We start from the raw sequence: 19,081 nt of genomic DNA, 5'->3' as shown, positions 1-19,081 counted from the left end.
AACATTTCTGAGATTGTACTTTTATTCATTACTTGACAAGAGTCTTCAGCAACACAAAAATGTTTTTGTAGATGTAATTTTGTCCATGTTACTTTCATTCCAATAACTTTAGGATGAAAATACCCAGACCTATTTTCACACTCTGCAGCCAAGTCCATGATTAATTGGGCAGCCAGACTTTGCCCTAATGGATTCTACCCACTACAAGCCCAGGAGACTTTCCAGTTAAGAGCACCTATGGCCTGGCTCTGACATTAGTTCTGCCACAGGAAAGGCTGAAATACAACTCAGCCCAATTGGGGAAAACAGCTATATATACAAATAATTGTAATTCAAAGTAGATTAGCCTGAACATCAGTAGTAAAGTACAATGAGCTACGAAAGCCTAGAAGTGGTAAGGATTAGCTCCATTGGGTGGAAAGGAAGAAGGAAAAGTTCTATGGAAAAAGAAAAAGTTTTAAGAATCAGGCAACTTTTAACTGGGCCGTGGCACAGGTGATCTCTTGAAACTTCCCTAACTGATGGCACTTCAGCTGATAGCTATCAAAATTACATTCCTTTTGGCCCAGCAATTTCACTTCCAGAAACTTATCTTACAGATATACTTGAATATATGCAAAAATAATGTACAAATTAATTCACTACATTAGTGTTTGGGATAGCAAAAGACTGTAAGTAACCCAAATGTTCATCATTAGGGGACTGATTTAATAAATTACAGTACATCCATATAATGGAATACACTTTATAGCTGCAAAATCAGAAGGAAGCTCTATAAACTGATACAGAAAGATCTAGATACACTGATAAGTGAATAAAAAGTGAAGAATGTACATCGTGATACCTTTTAAATAAATGGAAAAATTAGAATATACATTCATATTTATTGTACATGCATAAAGAAATTCTGAAAGAATACATTAAAGAACTAATCACAATAGAGCTACCTAAAGGGAGAGGAAGGGAGAAAGGAAGGCAGGAAAAAAGGAATTTGGAATAGGGGTGAAATGGAGATTTGTTTCACTGTTTACCTTTTAATTCCATTAAAGTCAGATTTATTGAAGCACAATTGACATACAGTAAAATTCATACTTATGTATACACAGTTCTATAAATTTGACAAAGACATAGGAATTCTGTCTGGAACAAAGTCCAGCCATTGTCAATATCACGAGAATGGTTTTTGTGACATCAATGTAACCTGCGAGCCAAGGAGAATGGACTAGAATGTACATGCATGAACAATGATGACTTCACTGTACTAGTCGGTGGGGGCAGTAGATTCCATTGAGTGAGCACGTGTACTGGGTGGCTGTAGCATTCAAAATGAGTGAGTTAGAGCAAAGAATCTGCATCAAGTTTTGCATTAAGCTTGAACATTCCTGTACGGAAACTATTTGGATAATTCAGAAGCCCGCAGCTATGGGCAACTGGTGATTAGCTGCTGCTTCATGACAACATGCCTGCTCATGAATCATGTCTCGTGTAGAGTTTTGGGAGAAATATCAAATTATCCAGATGACTCAGACTCCCTACAGCCCAGATTTGGCACCCTGTGACTTCTGGCTTTTCCCAAAACTAAAATCACCTTTGTCCAGGAAGAGATTTCAGACCGTCAATGAGATACAGGAAAAAATGAGAGGGCAGATGATGGTGACTGGGAGAAATGGGTGAGGTCCCAAAGGTGCCTACTTTGGAGTGGAGTGAGGCATCATTGTCTTATGTACAGTGTTTCTTGTATCATGTATCTTCTTCAATAAATGTCTCTATTTTTTTGTATTACATGTCTGCATACCTCTGGGCAGGCGTCATATAGTCATGCAGCTACCACTGCAATCAAAATACAGACTATTTCTATTACTCCAAGTGTCCTTTAACACCCTTCATTGTTAATCCCTTCCCCTCCACTCCCAGTCTCTGGCAACCTCTGTCTGTCACTACTCTTAGAACTATCTGGGTCTTTTTTGTTTTTTGGGTTTGTTTTTTTTTAAGGTTTACTCATTCTAATTACTGTGTAGTAATACCTCACTGTGGTTTTAATTTTCATTTTCCCTGAAAACCTAAAAGTGCTCAGCATTTGTTAATATACTTATTTGCCATCTATAGCATCTCTTCTTTTACAAAATGTCTACTCAAAATGATTACTCAGTTTCCATTTTCTTTTAAGTATTGAGTTGGGAGAGCTGTTTATAGATTTTGAATGTAAGTCCTTTGTCAGATGTGTGTTTTGAAAATATTTTCCCCCAGTCTGTTACTTGACTTTTCAAATTTCTTAACAATGTCTTTTGAAGAGCACAAGTGTTAATTTTTTTAATTTTTTATTGTTATGATATTACAATTGTCCCAATTTTTCCCCCTTTGCCCTCCTCCACCTAGCCCACCCCCTCTCCCACAATCAATCCCAACATTGTTGTCCATGTCCATGGGTCACTGATACATGTTCTTTGACTAGTGCCTTCCCCTTCTTTGCACCATTAATCCCCCTCCTGGCTCCCCTCTGGCAGCTGTCAGTCTGTTCCATGTTTCCATGCCTATTTTGCTCATTAGCTTCTTTTGTTCATTAGTTTCCTCTTGTAGGTGAGATCATACGGTATTTGTCTTTCACCAACTTGCTTATTTCAGATAGCAAAATATTTCCAGTTCCATCCACGCTGTGGCAAATGGTAGGAGTTCCTTCTTTCTTTTTGCTGCATAGTATTCTGTGGTGTGTAAATGTACCACAGTTTTTTGATCCACTCATTTACTGATGGGCATTTAGGCTGTTTCCAGCACTGGCTATTATAAATAGCACTGCTATGAATATTGGGGTGTGTAAGTTCTTTTGAGTTGGTGATTCAGGATTCCTAGGGTATTGTCCCAGCAGTAGAACTGCTGAATCAAAAAGCAGCTCTACTTTTAGCTTTTTGAGGAAATTCCATACTGTTTTCCACAGTGACTGCAGCAGTCTGCATTCCCACCAACAGTGCACGAGGGTTCCCTTTTCTCCATGTCCTTGCCAGTACTTGTTGCTTGTTGATTTATTAATGATGACCTTTCCGGTTGGCATGAGGTGATATCTCAATGTGGTTTTAATTTCCATCTCTCTGATGGCTAGTGATGTTGAGCATTTTTTCATGTGTTTATGGGTCATCTGTATGTCTTCCTTGGAAAAGTGCCCAGTTTTCAATCGGACTGTCTTCCTGGTGTTGAGTTGTACAAATTCTTTATATATTTTGGAGATTAAATTATCAGATGTATCACTGGCAAATATGTTCTCCCATACAGTTAGTTCCCCTTTTTTTTAAAAAAATGTATTTTTTAAAAGACTTTATTTATTTTTAGAGAGAGGGGAGGGGAAGGAGAAAAAGAGGGAAAGAAACATCAATGTGTGGTCGCCTCTTGTGTGCCCTCCACTAGGGACCTGGACCACAACCCAGGAATGTGTCCTGACTGGGAATTGAACTAGCGACCCTTTCTTTCACATTCTGGCACTCAATCCCTTTTCATTTTGAAGATGGTTTCTTTAGCCATGCATAAGTTTCTTAATTTGATATAGTTCCATTTGTTTATTTCCTCCTTTATTTCCCTTGCCCTAAGAGATACAGTGGCAAAAATATTTCCATGTGGGATAGCTGATATTTTATTGCCTATGTTTTCCTCTAGGACTTTCATGGTGTCACGACTTATATTTAAAACTTTTATCCATTTTGAGTTTATTCTGGTATATGGTTGTCTATTTTGTTTGGGTTTTTTTGCATGTACCATTTACTGAAGAGTATTTTTACTCCATTGTTCACTTGCCCCCTTTGTCAAATATTAATTGACCACAGAGACATGGGTTTATTTCTGGGCTCTCTATTCTGTTCCATTGGTTTGACCAGTAACAGACTGAATTGCTTATAGTGGTCTTGTAGTGTAGTTTGTTATTAGGTATTGCTATCCCTCCTACTTTATTCTTCTTTCTCAAGATTGCTGAAGCTATTCAGGGTTGTTTTATGTTCCATGTAAGTTTTTGAAATATTTGTTCTAGATCTGTGAAATATGTCATTGGTATTTCAATAGGAATTGTGTTGAATCTATAAATTGCTTTGGGTAGTATGGACATTTTAATGATATGAATTCTTCCAATCTATAAACATGGTACGTACTTCCATTTATTTGTAGCTTCCTCAATTTCTTCCTTCAGTGTTCTATAGTTTTCTGAGTAGAGGTCTTTTACCTCCTTGGTTAAATTTATTCCCAGGTACTTCATTTTCTTGCTGTAAACGGGATTTCTTTTTCTTAGTTTCTCTTTCCGATGGTTCATTGTTGATGTACAAAAATGCCATCGATTTCTGAATATTGACTTTGTATCTGCTATTTTGATAAGTTCACTTATTAGGTGAAGTAATTTTTTGGTGGAGACTATAGGGTCTTCTATCTATACTATCATGTAGTATGCAAGTGACAGTTTTACTTCCTCCTCTCAATTTAGATGGCTTTTCTTTCTTTTTCTTGTCTGATCACTGTGGCTAAAACTCCCAGTACTATGTTGAATAAGAGTGGTGAAAGCAGACACTCTTGTCTTGTTCCTGATCTTAAGGGGAAAGCTTCTAGTTTTTGCCCATACATGGGCAAAACTAAACTAATATATAGGTTCCTCATATATGGATGGCCTTTATTATGTTGAGGTGTGCTCCCTCTATTCTCATGTTGTTGAGTGTTTTTATCATAAATGGGTGCTGGGTTTTATCAAATGCTTTTTCAGCATCTACTGATATGATCATGTGATTTCTGTCCTTTTTTTTTAATGTGGTATGTTATGTTTATTGATTTGCGAATATTGTACCATCCTTACATTCCTGGAATGAATCCCACTTGATCTTGGGTGTATGATCTTTTTAGTGTATTGCTGGATCTAGATTGCCAATATTTTGTTGCAGATTTTAGCATCTATGTTTATCAGAGATATTCGCCTGTAGTTTTTTTTCTTTGCTGTGTCTTTTCCTGGTTTTGGAATTAGGATAATATGGGCCTTGTAAAGAGAACTTGGAAGTCTTCCCTCTTCTTGAATTTTTTGGAATAGTTTGAGAAAGGTAAGAGTTATTTCTTCTTTAAAGGTTTGGTATAATTCACCTGTGAAACCATCTGGTCCAGGGCACAACTGTTAAATTATGATGAATTTTTAATCCTTTTTGTAATATATACAGTATGGTCTTTTCAAAAATTATTTAAAAACATCTTTAGAAGAATAAAAGTAAAAAGTGAGAGTGGTTAAAAACCTAAGATCATATTTTATTAAAATAAGTACCTAGATATTTAAATAAAAAGAAAAAAAAAAGAAAAAGTATATTGGACCTGGAAGAACAGGCAGAATTATAAGGAAGAAGGAAATGTATTTTAAGTAAAAAGAACATAATGAACAATGCTAAAAGGGAAGAAATTATTGTGAGTGTTAGGCAAAAGGGTTTGGTATGATTGAAGAAAATGGTAAGAGAAAATAATGGAAAAATAGGTTGAAATCAGATTAAGGATGGCCTTGAATGCAATACTGTTTAGTTTATACTGTACAGTCAAATGGAATTCATCAAAAAAATTTTAAGTAGTAAGGTGATATGATTGAGAAAATGTTTGACATGTTTACTCTGCTTAAGTACAAAGACTAGATTGGAAGGAGAAGGCAGGGAGACCAGTGAGTAAACTATTTTAATAATCCAAACAAGAAACCAGGAGACCTGTACAAGGAGAGAAACAGTAGGAATATGAAGAAAGGTATGAATGTTAGATACAGAATGAGCTCCTAGAATAATAAATCTAGAAGGAAAAGGGAAGGACTCTAGGCATGAGACCAGATTTACTGCTAATCAGAGGAAGGGAATTCAAGGGGAAAAATGACACTGAGAACTTTGTAATAAAACCTTCAGTGGAAATAAGTAGTTGAAATTCTGGAAAGGTAACAGAGAAAAGGCTTTTAATATTGTTCTTAATTAGGTCACTCAGCCCTGGGCACTAGAAGTTTCAGCTGAATGATCAAGAAGGAGAAAACATATTCCAAGAGCTTAGACACAAAGAGCCAAAGTGAGATGCCAGCTGAAGGGCTAAGGAAATTGGGGCATGCTTTAAATTGAGATCATTAAACAAAGAGAAATTCAACTCAGTTTTACAAAGCTCCCTGAATCTGCTCCATACTCCAAAACAACTCCCCTTAGGTCTACAGATAAGAGGAGAAAGCAAGGGACTGGTTACTGCAAAATTAAGAATAAAAGACCAATATAACAGCAACTTCAAACTAAATGAAATTTGAAATTCAGTTACTTGTTTGCTCTGGTCACAATTCAAGTGCTCAATAGGCACATGTAGTTAGTGGCTACCATATCAGACAATGCAAATACAAAACATTTCCATCTTCATAGTAGTTCCACTGGCAGTGCTGCTCAAGGAAGGAAAAGGGATGTGATCAGGAAAAGACCAGAACATGTTTCTAAGGTGGTAATGAGCTATTTCTCATTCTAGATGGAGGCCATGGATGTCTTCATAGTCTTACTTAAAATTTATACATGTGGGTTTTTTTTTTTTTGACACCCCTTTGGAATATACATAGCAAGACAAAAAAAATCAAAATATTGTTTACCTGTATCTGTGTCCACATATTCTGCCTTTTCTCAGTTACAATGAAAAAGTGTTCTTGCTCTTATATAATGGACTAAGCTCACCATTTGTGCCAGGATTTCTTCCCCTGTCAGCTATGTAAGAACTTGGCTCTTATAATTGTTCCTGTTCTGTCCTACATTATCAGTTTTATTTTGTTTTGTTTTTTCCACATCTCCTGGAGCATTACCATCAGTACACAAGCATGATATCATAACTACCTTTTTTTTTAAATTCAGAAAGGAAGGATGGATTTTACTGCCCTTTCAACTGCTTTCTTATTTTACCACTCCTTTTTAGAACAAAGCAAACTCCACCAGAGAGTTGTATATACTTCCTTTCTTACTTCCTCTCCCCAACTCTCTCCTTAACCTGTTCCAATTAGGTAATACAGATGGCTAATTTTAATTTCCCACTTTACTTGACCAATATCAGTACCATCTGATTCAGGTGATAACCACCCCGACACGCGTAAAGTACTTTCTTCACTTGGTTTCCAAGACACCACATTCTCCTGACTTTTCTCCTACTTCACAGATCCTCCACCTCACTCTTCTTGGCCAACTCATAGTTCTCTATCCATCATCGAGTTGCTTAAGTTCCCCAATGGCTCAGACTCAAAAGCTCTTTTGTTACCTAGCTATCCCGCCTCCTTAGCTGATCAAATCTAGTTCCATTTTTTAAAAAAAATATTTATTTTTAAATTTGTTTATTCTATTACAGTTGTCTCAATTTTTCCCCCTTTGCCCTCTTCCACCCACCCAACCCCGCCCCCCACTCCCACAGTCAATTCCTACAATGTTGTCAATGTCCATGGGTCATTCATATATGTTCTTTGTCTAGTCCCTTCTCCTTTCCACCACTGTCCTCCTTCCCCATCACCTCTGGTCACTTTCAGTCTGCTCCATGTTTCCATGCCTATGGTTTATTTTGTTTGTTAGCTTTAGTTGAATAGATTCCACTCATAGGTGCGATAATATGGTATTTGTCTTTTACCAAATGGCTTATTTCACTCAGCATAATATTCTCCAGTTCCATCCATGTTGTCGCAAAGGTACGAGTTCCTTCTTTCTTTCTCTCTCTCTTTTTAAAATGCAGATTGATTTCATTTATTTATTTTTTAAATGTCAAGATCCATTATAAAATATTAAAAAATTTAAATACATTATAAAGTCTTAGCAATTAAAACAACATGACACCAGCAGACAGATCAAGTAGATCAATGAAATGAGCATTCTAGAAACAAATGTATATATCTGTCTAACAGTGTAATATATGATTAAATTGATATTTCAAATCAATGGGGAAAATAAGGCTTATTCAACAAATAAGGTGCATGGACCCCTATTACTTGAAATAAAACAAATATAGAGCCCTATTTCACACATTACACAAAAAAATACTCAAGGGAGTTAAAAATCAATATGTAAAATCTAAGGAGTTTTAGGAGAAAATACAAAATAATATTTTTCTTACCCTGAAGTAACATATTCAAACCCAGAAGCTATAAAGTAAAATACTGACAGTATGACTATATTAAACATTTAAGACTATATAATATACATATAAAAAAGTTACAGGACAAGTAATAGACCAGGAAAGCATTTGCAACACATCTGAAAAGGGTTAATAGTTTTTGGGGGGTTTTCTTAGGGAAAAAATTCTACAAACATTTAATCAAAAAATGGATAAATACCAAAAAGTCATTTAAAGCTTTTTTTAAGAAAATAATAGAAATAGGCAGAAATATCCAAAAAAAGGTTTAGTTTCAACAAATAATAAAGGAACAGTTAAAATAACACATTGTTGTCACAATTAAATGAATAAGTATTAAAAATATTCATAATATCAAGTATTGGCAACTCTGAAAAGAACTGGGTATTCATAGACTCTTTTTCATCTTCTTAAAGCAGTCCCTTTAGTGTATTTTGTAGTGTTGGTTTGGTGGAGGTGTATTCTTTTAGCCTTCTTTTGTCAGAAAACTCCTTATTTCACCTTCCATTTTAATTGAGAGCCTTGCTGGGTAGAGCAGTCTTGGGTATAGGCCTTTGCTTTTCTTGACTTGGAATATTTCTTGCCACTCCCTCTAGCTTGTAGTGTTTCTGTTGAGAAGTCAGCTGCTAGCCGCACCGGTGCTCCCTTGTATGTCACTACCTGTTTCTCCCTTGCTACGTTTAGGATTCTCTCTTTGTCTTTGATATTTGCCATTTTAATGATGATGTGTCTTGGAGTGGGCCTCACTGGATTTCTCTTGAATGGGACCCTCTGTGCTTCCTGGACTTCTGTGACTTTTTCTCTCCTCAAATGAGGGAAATTTTCCAAGATTACTTTCTCAAGTTCTCCATCCCTTCCTCCTCTTCTTCTCCTTCTGGTATCCCTAGAATATGGTTACTATCATGTTTCAGGTTGTCCTGCATTTCCCTAAATGCCTCTTCATTCTTTTTGAGTCTTTTTTCATTTCCTTGCTCTTTTTGGGAGCTTTTTTCTACCTTATCCTCCAGCTTGCTCATTTGTTCCTCTGCTTCCTCTAGCCTGTTTTTGACTCTTTCTACTGTATTTTTCAATTCAGAAATTGTATTCTTCATTTCCTCTTGTCTTTTATTGATAGTTTCTATGTTCTTTTTCATGCTGAGATAGTTTGCAGTAAGTTCTTCATAGTTTCCCTGTAGTTGTCTTGTAATTCTCTCTGAGCTCATTGAGCTCACTGAGCTTCCTTAGAACCGTTGTTTTGAACTCAATATCTGATAGTTTACCTGCCTCTATTTCATTTAGTTCTCTTTCTGGGGATTCCTCCTTTCCCATCGAATGGGGGTGGGGGGTGTTTCTTTGTCTTCCTATTATTTGTGAGACTCTTCTTTTTTGCTTCTGCTTCTTAAGTTGATCTGTCTTGATTTCCTGACTTTGTGGTGTGAACTTCTATGGTAGGAGACCACTGTTTTTTCTTTCTGGATCTGCCTGAGATGATGTCAGATGTTGACCCTGTCTGACCTTATGCAGTCTGTTCGAGACTTCCAGGAATCTACTGTCTGTGGCTGTCTCCTTCAGTTGTTAATCTAGTTACTCTGCACTCAGCAGTCAGGCTTAGACACCAGAGGGCAGGGCAGAGTCCCCCTTGGGGGTGGGTTATTGGGTTCTCTCATGCTGCTGCTCCTGCTCAGGGGAGTGGTTTACCTGTGCCAGGTGACTGCTGCCATAATGGGTAACAGTCAGCACCAGGATCCTGACAGCTATTCTCTCCCCAAAGCCTCCATCTCCAGTCTCTCCTCAAGTGTCTCTAGATCATTCTGCACCCTCTTTAGCTACTATCTGTGGCTGCCACTCTGCATTCAGCAGGCTGGCTTAGAGACACCATAGGGTAGGGCCCAGGCCCTCCAGAGGTCAGGGCTATGGGGTCCTCTCACACTGTTGTCGCACAGGGGAGTGGTTTGCCTGATCAATATGGCTGTTGCTGTATGGGGGATGAGTCAGCACTGGGATCCCACCAGCTACTCTCTCAGTTCTCTCCTCAAAGCCTCCTTCGCCAGTCTCTTCTCCGGCTTCTCTAGCCCACTCTGCCCCCGCCAGGGCCCAGGGTAAGTGGCTGCAACTAAAAATTTATCTGTTGACCCTTTAAAAGGCTCCTTACTTCTCCAGCTGCCTGTCTCTGGCAGAGAGCAACCCTGCCACTTTTCGCAGCTGTCTACTATCTGTGTACTTCTTGGGCTCTGGTGCTACAGGCTGGAGATCCCTGGCTATGGTTTACCCCACTCTTCTCAAGGGGATGCAACTGGCTGTTTCACTATCCTTCTGGTGCTGCCGCCCGTGGGTGCCCCACCCGCCTTCTCAAGTCTTTACCACTCCTTACCAGTCAGGTTGTGCTAAAACTGATTCTTCTGTCTGTACAAGGTTATAAGGCTCTTCTCTCACTACTGTTCAGTTGTTTGTTCCAGGTGATTTATCCACAATTTAGTTGTAATTCCAGATTGGTCCTGGGAGGAGCTCAGTGTGACTTCCATTCATTCCTTCGCCATCTTCATTCTCCTGGTTCCACTTTTTAAAATTACCATTTAGTTTTAATATCAGGAGCAAATGATTTTTAAATTGGTATTATCCCCAGCCCTGATTTCTCCTTTGAGCTACAAGTTACTAGATCACATCAGCCTCTTGCTATTTTCATCTTGAATCTAAGAGCATCTCAAACTTAACTTCTAGTTAATGAAATTTGTGTTTTTTTCCCTTATCAAATCTGCCTTTCATCCCTTCCCATCATGGCTGATAACATGACTGTTCGTTCAGGACAAAAACTTAGTAGTCACTCTCGACTCTTTGTTTCTTCACATTCCAATATCAAATCCATAAGGAAGTCTTATTAAATATGTATTTAAAATAAATGCAAAATATGATCATGTCTCACTAACCTTACTGTACCAGCCTAATGTCCTATGTCCCAGCCACTATCAGTGATCACTGGACCATGGTGTTAGTCTTCTAACTTGTCTTTTTGCTTCTACCCTTGCTCCCAATAGTCTCTTCTCTACAGCTGAGTGACTTTTTTAAAAAACATGTTCTAAAAATTGAAAAACTGTTATTTGGAACAGAAATGAAATTCCAGAAATACATTCAAATCCAATAAACTACATAGAACTTAAGTTCATTACCAATTAACCCAAGAACATTGATAAAGCCAAAGATAGTGTCCCCACAATTTCTGGGCACTTAAAATCTCATGTGGCTTTGTTTTAATTGTAATCTACTTCTGTATATAACTCTACTATATAGTTAGTTTATTGAAAAATCATGTAATTATACAACAACCCTGCTCAAAATTTTCCAATGGCTTCCAGGCTTCCAATCACACTTAGAATATAGTCTATCGCTTTGTAAAATCACATACAATCTGAGGGGCCTACCAACCTCTTAAACCTTGTCTCTCTGCACTTACCAACTTCTTATGCTATGCTATACCCACAATAGCCCCCTACTTTTTCTTGAACACACTAAATTTACTCTGCCTCAGAGCCTTTGTACTCACGGTTCCCTTTGCCTGAAATACTTTCTTAACAGATATACACATGGCTTCATGCTTCATTCAACTCTCAATACTTCCTCAAAGGAGTCTTTCCTACTTAATAGTTTTTTAATCTAAAATAGTCCTCACTGCCCATCTATTTCTTCATAGTATTTATCACTATCTAAAATTATGTATTTATTTGTGTATTATCTATCTTCTCCACTAAAAATATAATCTCCATAAGAGCCTTGTTTTGGTCTGTTTGTTCACCACTGTAGTCCCAGCAACAATATCCATGCCTCATTAAATATGTGCTCATTAAATATGTTATATGAGAGAATAAAAATAACCCGATAATATTCTAAAAATTGAAAAAAATATACTGGAATAGAAATAGAATGCCAGAATAATATTCAAATCTAATAAAGTATATACAAACTAAATTCATCACTTTCTGTAACAGTGAAAGGCTCAGTCTCTCTGACGCACTGGCGATCTAGCCTGCTTTGTTCACATTGCCTTCAGGCTAACAACTTCTGTCTAATCAAGAGGAATTGTGTTTGTGGAGCTTACGGAGATAGGGAAGTATGTATTGTTTATCAAAGATTTGCAGGAACCTTGAGATAAGACTCATATCAATTAGCATAATTTTCCTCAGACCCCTGCTGGTGCCCAGATATCTGCAACAGTCACTCACCTCAAATGACCCTGCCATTTCCTCTTCCCTTGACAGACACAAAGGAAACCTGAACTCTGTATTTTCTTAAGATGAATCTGAGGAACCACTAGGTCTCCCATCTTCTAAGTTGGCGTGTTCTTGACCAATAAACCTTTCCTTACTCTAAAGTCTGATGTTTTGAGCCTTGGCTGTTTGAAACATTGTGCACATAGACGTTAGACCAGTAACATCACCTTGTAACCTATTAATAATGGCAGACCTTCACCAGAATAAAAAAAAGATTTTCTCATAATTTCTAGGCATTTAAATTCTTGTGTGCCTCTATTTTAAATATAATTTACATTTCTGTATATAACTATATTATTGTATAGTTAGTTCATTCAAAACCAGTGTTTCAACTTCCATTCAACCAATTTGCCAGCAATGAAAGTCATGATCAATAGCAAGTTAAAACAAAACTAAAGGTAAAAAGTAGACATAAGTATAAGAACTGTAGTGGGAGACCAAATGTCTGCATGAAAACATGAGGAGCTCTCCCAGATCCACTCTCTCATAAAAATGGTGAAAATTATTTTTAAACAACTACAAAGGGAAGGAAGTGGTTGGAGGTGGAATAGGATATAAGGGGGCTAAATAGTAATGTAAAAAAGTACAATTAAAAACACCACCACCACCAAAAGTCTCTGGAAATGGTCTTTAGGGCAAACAAATGAAAAAATATCTATTCAAGAAAACCTATGAAATTCTTTGGTAAGAAAGGCTAGAGTCTATGGTATCTGAACCAAAACTGATCCTTCCCTCCCTCTTTGGAATCAGTGAGGGTGGCTGCACTCCACACCATTGTAGCCAAGAGAATAGGGCTCTCTCCTTCCCTTCTTCCCAGACAAAGGGTTCTCTTCCCATAAGAGCAGGGCTTCAGCATTTCTTATATTCTCCGAGCTGTCTGTTGCTGAGCAAGCTAAGTCCTGGCTAACTGCAGGTAGAGAGGTAGAGGCTCCTAGTCTTCTCTTTTGAAACAGAAGCTCTACCTTGGGCGTGGTATGCTGAAAATACTGGGACCCCAAAAGTCCTTCTCTTGCCTCATGAGGCAGTGTTTCCATGCCAAGGGACCTCCAACTACTGTCCCCAACTCAACCAAAAGGCTCAGCTCCTAAAGTAGGTCACTCTGAGAACAGCTAGCAATAGTCCTCACCCGCAAATTCAGAGTCCTGGCTCAGAGATTTTGCTCTCTGAGGGCAAAAGGCAACAAAAGAGAGGTAATTCTTAATCTCTTCCTAAAGGAAATCCTTTCATTTGCAACAGTTAAGTTTAAACGTAAGTCCCCTCTCAAAAATGATGGAGGATGTAGTAAAGGAAATTGGGAGAAGACTGGTAGACCTAATAAAGATATAGCCTAGACTACAGGCTCTCCAGGGAAGAACCAGGAAAACAGGACAGATGAGAGGAGCACTCCTGGGGTCAGAACAAATATCAAACTCTGATCTCAGATTAAAACCACAATAAGGTATCACCTCACACCTGTCAGAGCAGGTGTTGATTTATTTACCATTAATAATCTACAAACAAGTGCTAGCGAAGATGTGGAGAAAAGAGAATCCTAGTGCACTATTGGTGGGAAAGCAAATTTGTGCAGCCCCCATGGAAAGCACTATGGAGTTAGCTCAAAAAATTAAAAATGGAATTGACTTAATGACCCAGTGATTCCACTTCTGGGAACATATCCAAAAAAACCCATATCCAAAAAACCCCAAAACATTAATTCAAAAGAATATATGCACCACTATGTTCACTGCAGTGTTATTTACCATAGCCAAGATTTGCAGGTGGCTCAAGTGCCCATGAGTAGATAAATGGATAAAAAAAGCTGTGGTATATTTACACAATGGAACACTACTTGGCAGAAAAAAGGAGGAAATCTTATCCTTTGAGACAGCATGAATGGACCTGGAGATCACTATGCTAAGTGAGACAAGCCAGTCAGGGAAAGAGAAGTACCATATGATTTCACTCATATGTGGAATCTAATGAACAAAATAAACTAACAAACAAAACAGGAACAGACTCATAGAGAAGAGACTGACAGCTGTCAGAGAGGAGTGGGGTTGCAGGGCTGAGTAGAAAAGCAAAAAACAAACAAAGAAAAAACCTCATAGACAGACAAGGGTGTAGTGATTACCACAAGGAAAGGGGGACAGGTAGAAGAGGATATAGGGGGATAAATGGTGATGGAAAGGAGACTTGACGCAAGGTGGTCAACAAATGCTACAATACAGATGATATATTAGAGAACTGTACACCTAAAACATATAATTTTATTAACCAATGTCATCTCAATAAATTCAATAAAAAAAGAAAAAGAAACTACTCCATTTTAGGAGGCATAATTTTATTAACTTGTCAAGCAATTTGTGTCCCAGGCCCCTGCTATAAAACAACAGAGCAGTTAGCAGAGACTAATGTTGTGTTTTGGGGATAGGAAAAAACAGACTTCACTAAAATAATACAGTCACTAAACAAATAAACATGCACGTAATAACAAGCGCTGGAAGGGGGGGACCAGTACTTAGAACTGCTACAATATACTATCTAAAATGTCCCATTTCCAATTAAAAAATTGTAAGGCATACAAAAAAACAGCAAGTATGACCCACACATTAAAAAAGAAAAGCAGGCAGGAGAAACTGTCTGTGAGAGTGACTTTATTGCAAATTTAACAGTAAAATATTTAAAACTAGCCATTATAAATATCTTCACAGAACTAAAGGGATGCTTGATAAAAAGAAGGAAACAATAACAACATCCTATCAAATAGAGAATATAAAAAATAATAATTTTAAAAAAGATTTTATTTATTTATTGTTTAGAGAGAGGGGAAGGGAGGGACACAGAGAGGGAGAAAGAAAGGGCAGGGACTGAATCTGTAACCTAGGCATGTGTCCTGACCAGGAATTGAACCAGTGACGTTTTGTTTTCGTAGATGACACCCAACCAACTGAGCCACACCAGTCAGGGCTAAAAAGAAATTTTTACACCTAATGTATTTTTTTTTAAAGCCACAACTTTCAGCAATAAAATTAACTCATTTCTATAATTTAATCATAAATCTATATGCTACTTCTTGAATGACATCCATTCTGATACATAATTAGCATTTCTTTAAATAAAGTAATGCAATAAATAGTAGATTAATTCTCAAATATTTAAAAATAATATGAAAAATCTTACTGGTCTGACGTCACCACAGGAATTGGTAAATTGTCGTGCCAAGCCAAAATCAAGCATGAAACATTTCCTACATGTACTAGGAAAGCGACCCATGGCGAAGTTCGACTGGAAAAATAAAGAAAGTATACATATTCTTATAATTGTTAGTCCTTATATCTTATCTTTCCTATAGTTTAATTCTACTAAATTCTATGTAACACTCATATCCCAAGTACACTATTATAGTCAATGATGTTTACTGTAATTAATACATAATTTCATGTGGGTTCTATTAATGCCTATATCTGGTGAACTTTGAGCAACAAAGAATTTAAGCAATTGTAAAAAGTTATATACAACACAACACTGACTTACCTGGAATCAGAACTCTAACTTCTCCTAAGTCATCACCTAAATGAAATCCAATCCCTATTTTTTTAAATGGGAGTAAGCAGGAGTGAGCAAAATCAATTACATAGCTCAGAAATGTAAATGAATATCCTTAAGCTGAATTTCACTAAGTATAAAAATTAAAATGCAATCTAAGGAAACATTTCAAAACAGACTTAAGGAAAATATACTTTGTATTTTCCCTTAAAAATAAGTGTAACATTAACTGACCACAATCTTGCAAAGATGGGTATGTAAACAAGAGAATAAAAGCAAAAACCAAAATGTTACAGAATTGTTAGCTTTTATTCTAAAACACTGTTCTACTCAGGGAGCTTTCTGATGAAATAGAAACTCTTCAATCACCACAGTTAAATAATGACATTTAGTATGGCATAGAAATTAAGAGCCAGAGAAATCTATACTACATTAAGTCTGACTTGACCATGTTAATATTAGTTGACATCAAGTAAACTATTTAATTTTAGAAATCATGTAGCAACAGATGGGTGTAATTTTCAACTGTACCAACTAACGAATGTTAGATTTCAACCATATACAATAGATCAGAAGTAGGTCATAGTTCCTCATGAGCAATTAAAAAAAAACTGAGTAGAAAAAAATTTAAAGGTGTATTTCAGTTATGGAAATGACAATTTCTAAGGAAAACAACAGGGAAAAAAATACTATATATTGCCAGAGTAGTACTCAAAAGAAAAAAAACAATCTTTCAAAACTGAGAGTTTCTTAGAAGAATAATTTGTCATTTGAAAAATAGTTTGAAGAACACCATGCCAACATCTAAAAGCAGCATATGTAAATATTTTAAGCAATATTAGAAAAGACAAATCTAAAAAATAGCTATCAATTAAGAAATTAGCAATGTTAACACATATAATAATAGTCAAGCATTAATCATTTTTAATTTGGCTGCTGAGCAACATTTTCATTGTATGTGAAAAGCTCTTGAATATAAGTTGTAGTTTGTAACTACTTTTTTTTTTTTTAATTAAGAGGTGCCCTGGCCGGGTTGCTCAGTTGGTTATAGGGCCATTCCAATACTTCAGGGCTGCTGGTTTGATCCCCGGTCAGGGCACATATAATAACCAACCAGTGAATGCACAAATAAGTGGAACAACAAATGTCTCTCTCTTTCAAATCAATTTTAAAAAATTAAGAAGTTACATTCTGCTTCTAGTTACATTTTTGCTACAGAAATTAAAATATTACCTGTATTTAATATAGAAAGCAAATACGGAAGTTACATGTGTAATTTATAGTGTCCCATTTTAAGAAGAGTACCAAGCAACCTCATTTTGTGCTCTGGCTGGAAAAGGCCCCCTACCGGTTTGATGTCTCGGTGCAAGAATCCCACAGAATGAATGCTCTCAATAGACTCCAGAATCTGTCTACCCAGCCGAAGAGTAGTGCTAATAGTGAATGTGCCCCGGGACTGGCTACGGCGTAGATCTGCCAGATTCCGACCCTATGGAAACCAAATAAACACTTTCAAATATGGTACTAAAATTACATTACAAGAAAAGGTGTGGAATTATCCATTTACTATTTAAAATGTTTTGAATGACATAGCAAGGATTTTACCCAAATCAGGATTCTCTAACTCATAAAAAAAGAGATTCTGTTAAGATAATGCATTAGTGTTTCAGACAAACTTAAGAATCACCAGTTTTTAAACATATTATGTTTCCAACTTACAATTCCCTTTGTTTCTGATGTCATAACAAAATATAGTCTTGATTATTTAGAAGATATTTTTATATATTAATGTACATATACAAGGTTTGGCACAAATAATGCCCCTTGTTTATTACAAAATCATTAAGCACGTAATTCTGTAACATAACAACATCACACTCAAGTACACCATATGACATTTTAGGTGAAATGTTCAAATTAAAACTATAAATCATTACACCCATATTATAACCCTACCAACCACACTCAAGCATGTATTACTTCTGCTCGACCCTGTATGTAAAATTCCTCATTACTGCCTAGCATGTATTTCCATACTAACTACTTAATTTTTCTGTGTCACAGTTTCCTTACAAAATGGGGTCAGTGTTTTGTGAGGACTAAAAAAGATCCATGTAAAGTGTTTAGAATACTGTCTGGCACACAGTAAGAAGGTGCCTCAATAAATGCCAATTATTGTTACTGTGAACAAAAATGATATGAAACACCCAATTACTTTTAGCAGTATATAAAAGCAATGAATGACCTAGCTTGTGCCAGATATATTACATTCATGATTGCATTTAATTCTCACACTACCATGAAGAGAAGTTGTTATTCCTGTTTTACAGATGAGGAAACTGAGGCTCAGAGAGTTCAATGTTAACCTGTCAAGATAAAGTGGTCTTTCAAATCTAAGTCCGTCTGACTCCAAAGTGTTCTTTTTGCACTTCACAGTGCTGTTCCATCCAAAAGATTCCTTATTTACTAGGTAACAACTAGGAATCTGATAAGAGCAGATTACACTGCTGCAGTTCTACCTCCCGAAGAATGGAAACTGGCTCCTCTGTCTCAAGACAATTTAAATATCCCAATCTCTTTATTCCCAAAATTTTGTAGGATACAAGGGGGTACCCAAAAAACCAGAATTATCTTCTGGAGGGTGGGCCCCTTATAGTACAGGCTTCCTGTGGGAGGTGAGTGGTCTAGGAACCCATCAGTCGGTCAGTGGACCAACAGGCATTGTTGTAAGAGGCTCTGTTCAGCTTTGGTGAATTTTTTTGGAAGACTCAACGTGTTTGCCCATTTCATGATGGGTGATCTACAAACACACCTGCCCACACAGTGCTGAGTGTTCAGCCATTTTTCACCAAAAATGGCCTGACCCCCATGTCCCACCCTCCCTATTCACCTGATCTTGCCCCAAGCAACTTTTTTTTCCTTCAAATGAAAAAAGTCCTCAAAGGGAAACATTTTGCTGATGTGGAAGAGGTGAAACAAAAAAATGGCAGGAGCACTAAAAAGCACCAAAATCAATGAGTTCAAAAACTATTTTAAGTAGTGGAAAAAAATGTCTCAATAGATGTGTTGCATCAAATGGAGACTACTTGGAAGGTGACTGAAGTTTAAAAGTGTAAGAATAAATACACAAATTTTTACAAATAAATTCCTGTTTTTTGGGTCCCCCGCCTCATATGTTTAGGATTAATACCACTAATATCATCACCTCAACTAAA

General features: G+C 36.8%; 1 protein-coding gene across 3 annotated transcripts in view; it reads right to left on the bottom strand.

Moving 5' to 3' along the window:
• TTBK2 (tau tubulin kinase 2) overlaps nt 1-19,081 on the bottom strand; it is a 145,450-nt gene that overhangs the window by 54,363 nt on the left and 72,006 nt on the right. For all 3 annotated transcript variants that reach the window (XM_054565523.1, XM_054565524.1, XM_054565525.1), the window contains 2 exons: nt 17,215-17,355; nt 15,501-15,605 (listed from right to left, as the gene is read on the bottom strand). In XM_054565523.1, coding sequence (XP_054421498.1) covers nt 15,501-15,605; nt 17,215-17,355 — 246 coding nt within the window. The remainder of the gene's footprint in view (nt 1-15,500; nt 15,606-17,214; nt 17,356-19,081) is intronic.

Source organism: Pteronotus mesoamericanus, unplaced genomic scaffold (assembly GCF_021234165.1).
Source record: "Pteronotus mesoamericanus isolate MK-2021 breed Mesoamerican mustached bat unplaced genomic scaffold, CSHL_Meso_final contig_164, whole genome shotgun sequence".
NCBI lineage: Eukaryota > Metazoa > Chordata > Mammalia > Chiroptera > Mormoopidae > Pteronotus > Pteronotus mesoamericanus.
The sequence above is the reverse complement of the archived record's forward strand: the minus strand, read 5'-3'. Positions and strand labels throughout refer to the sequence as shown.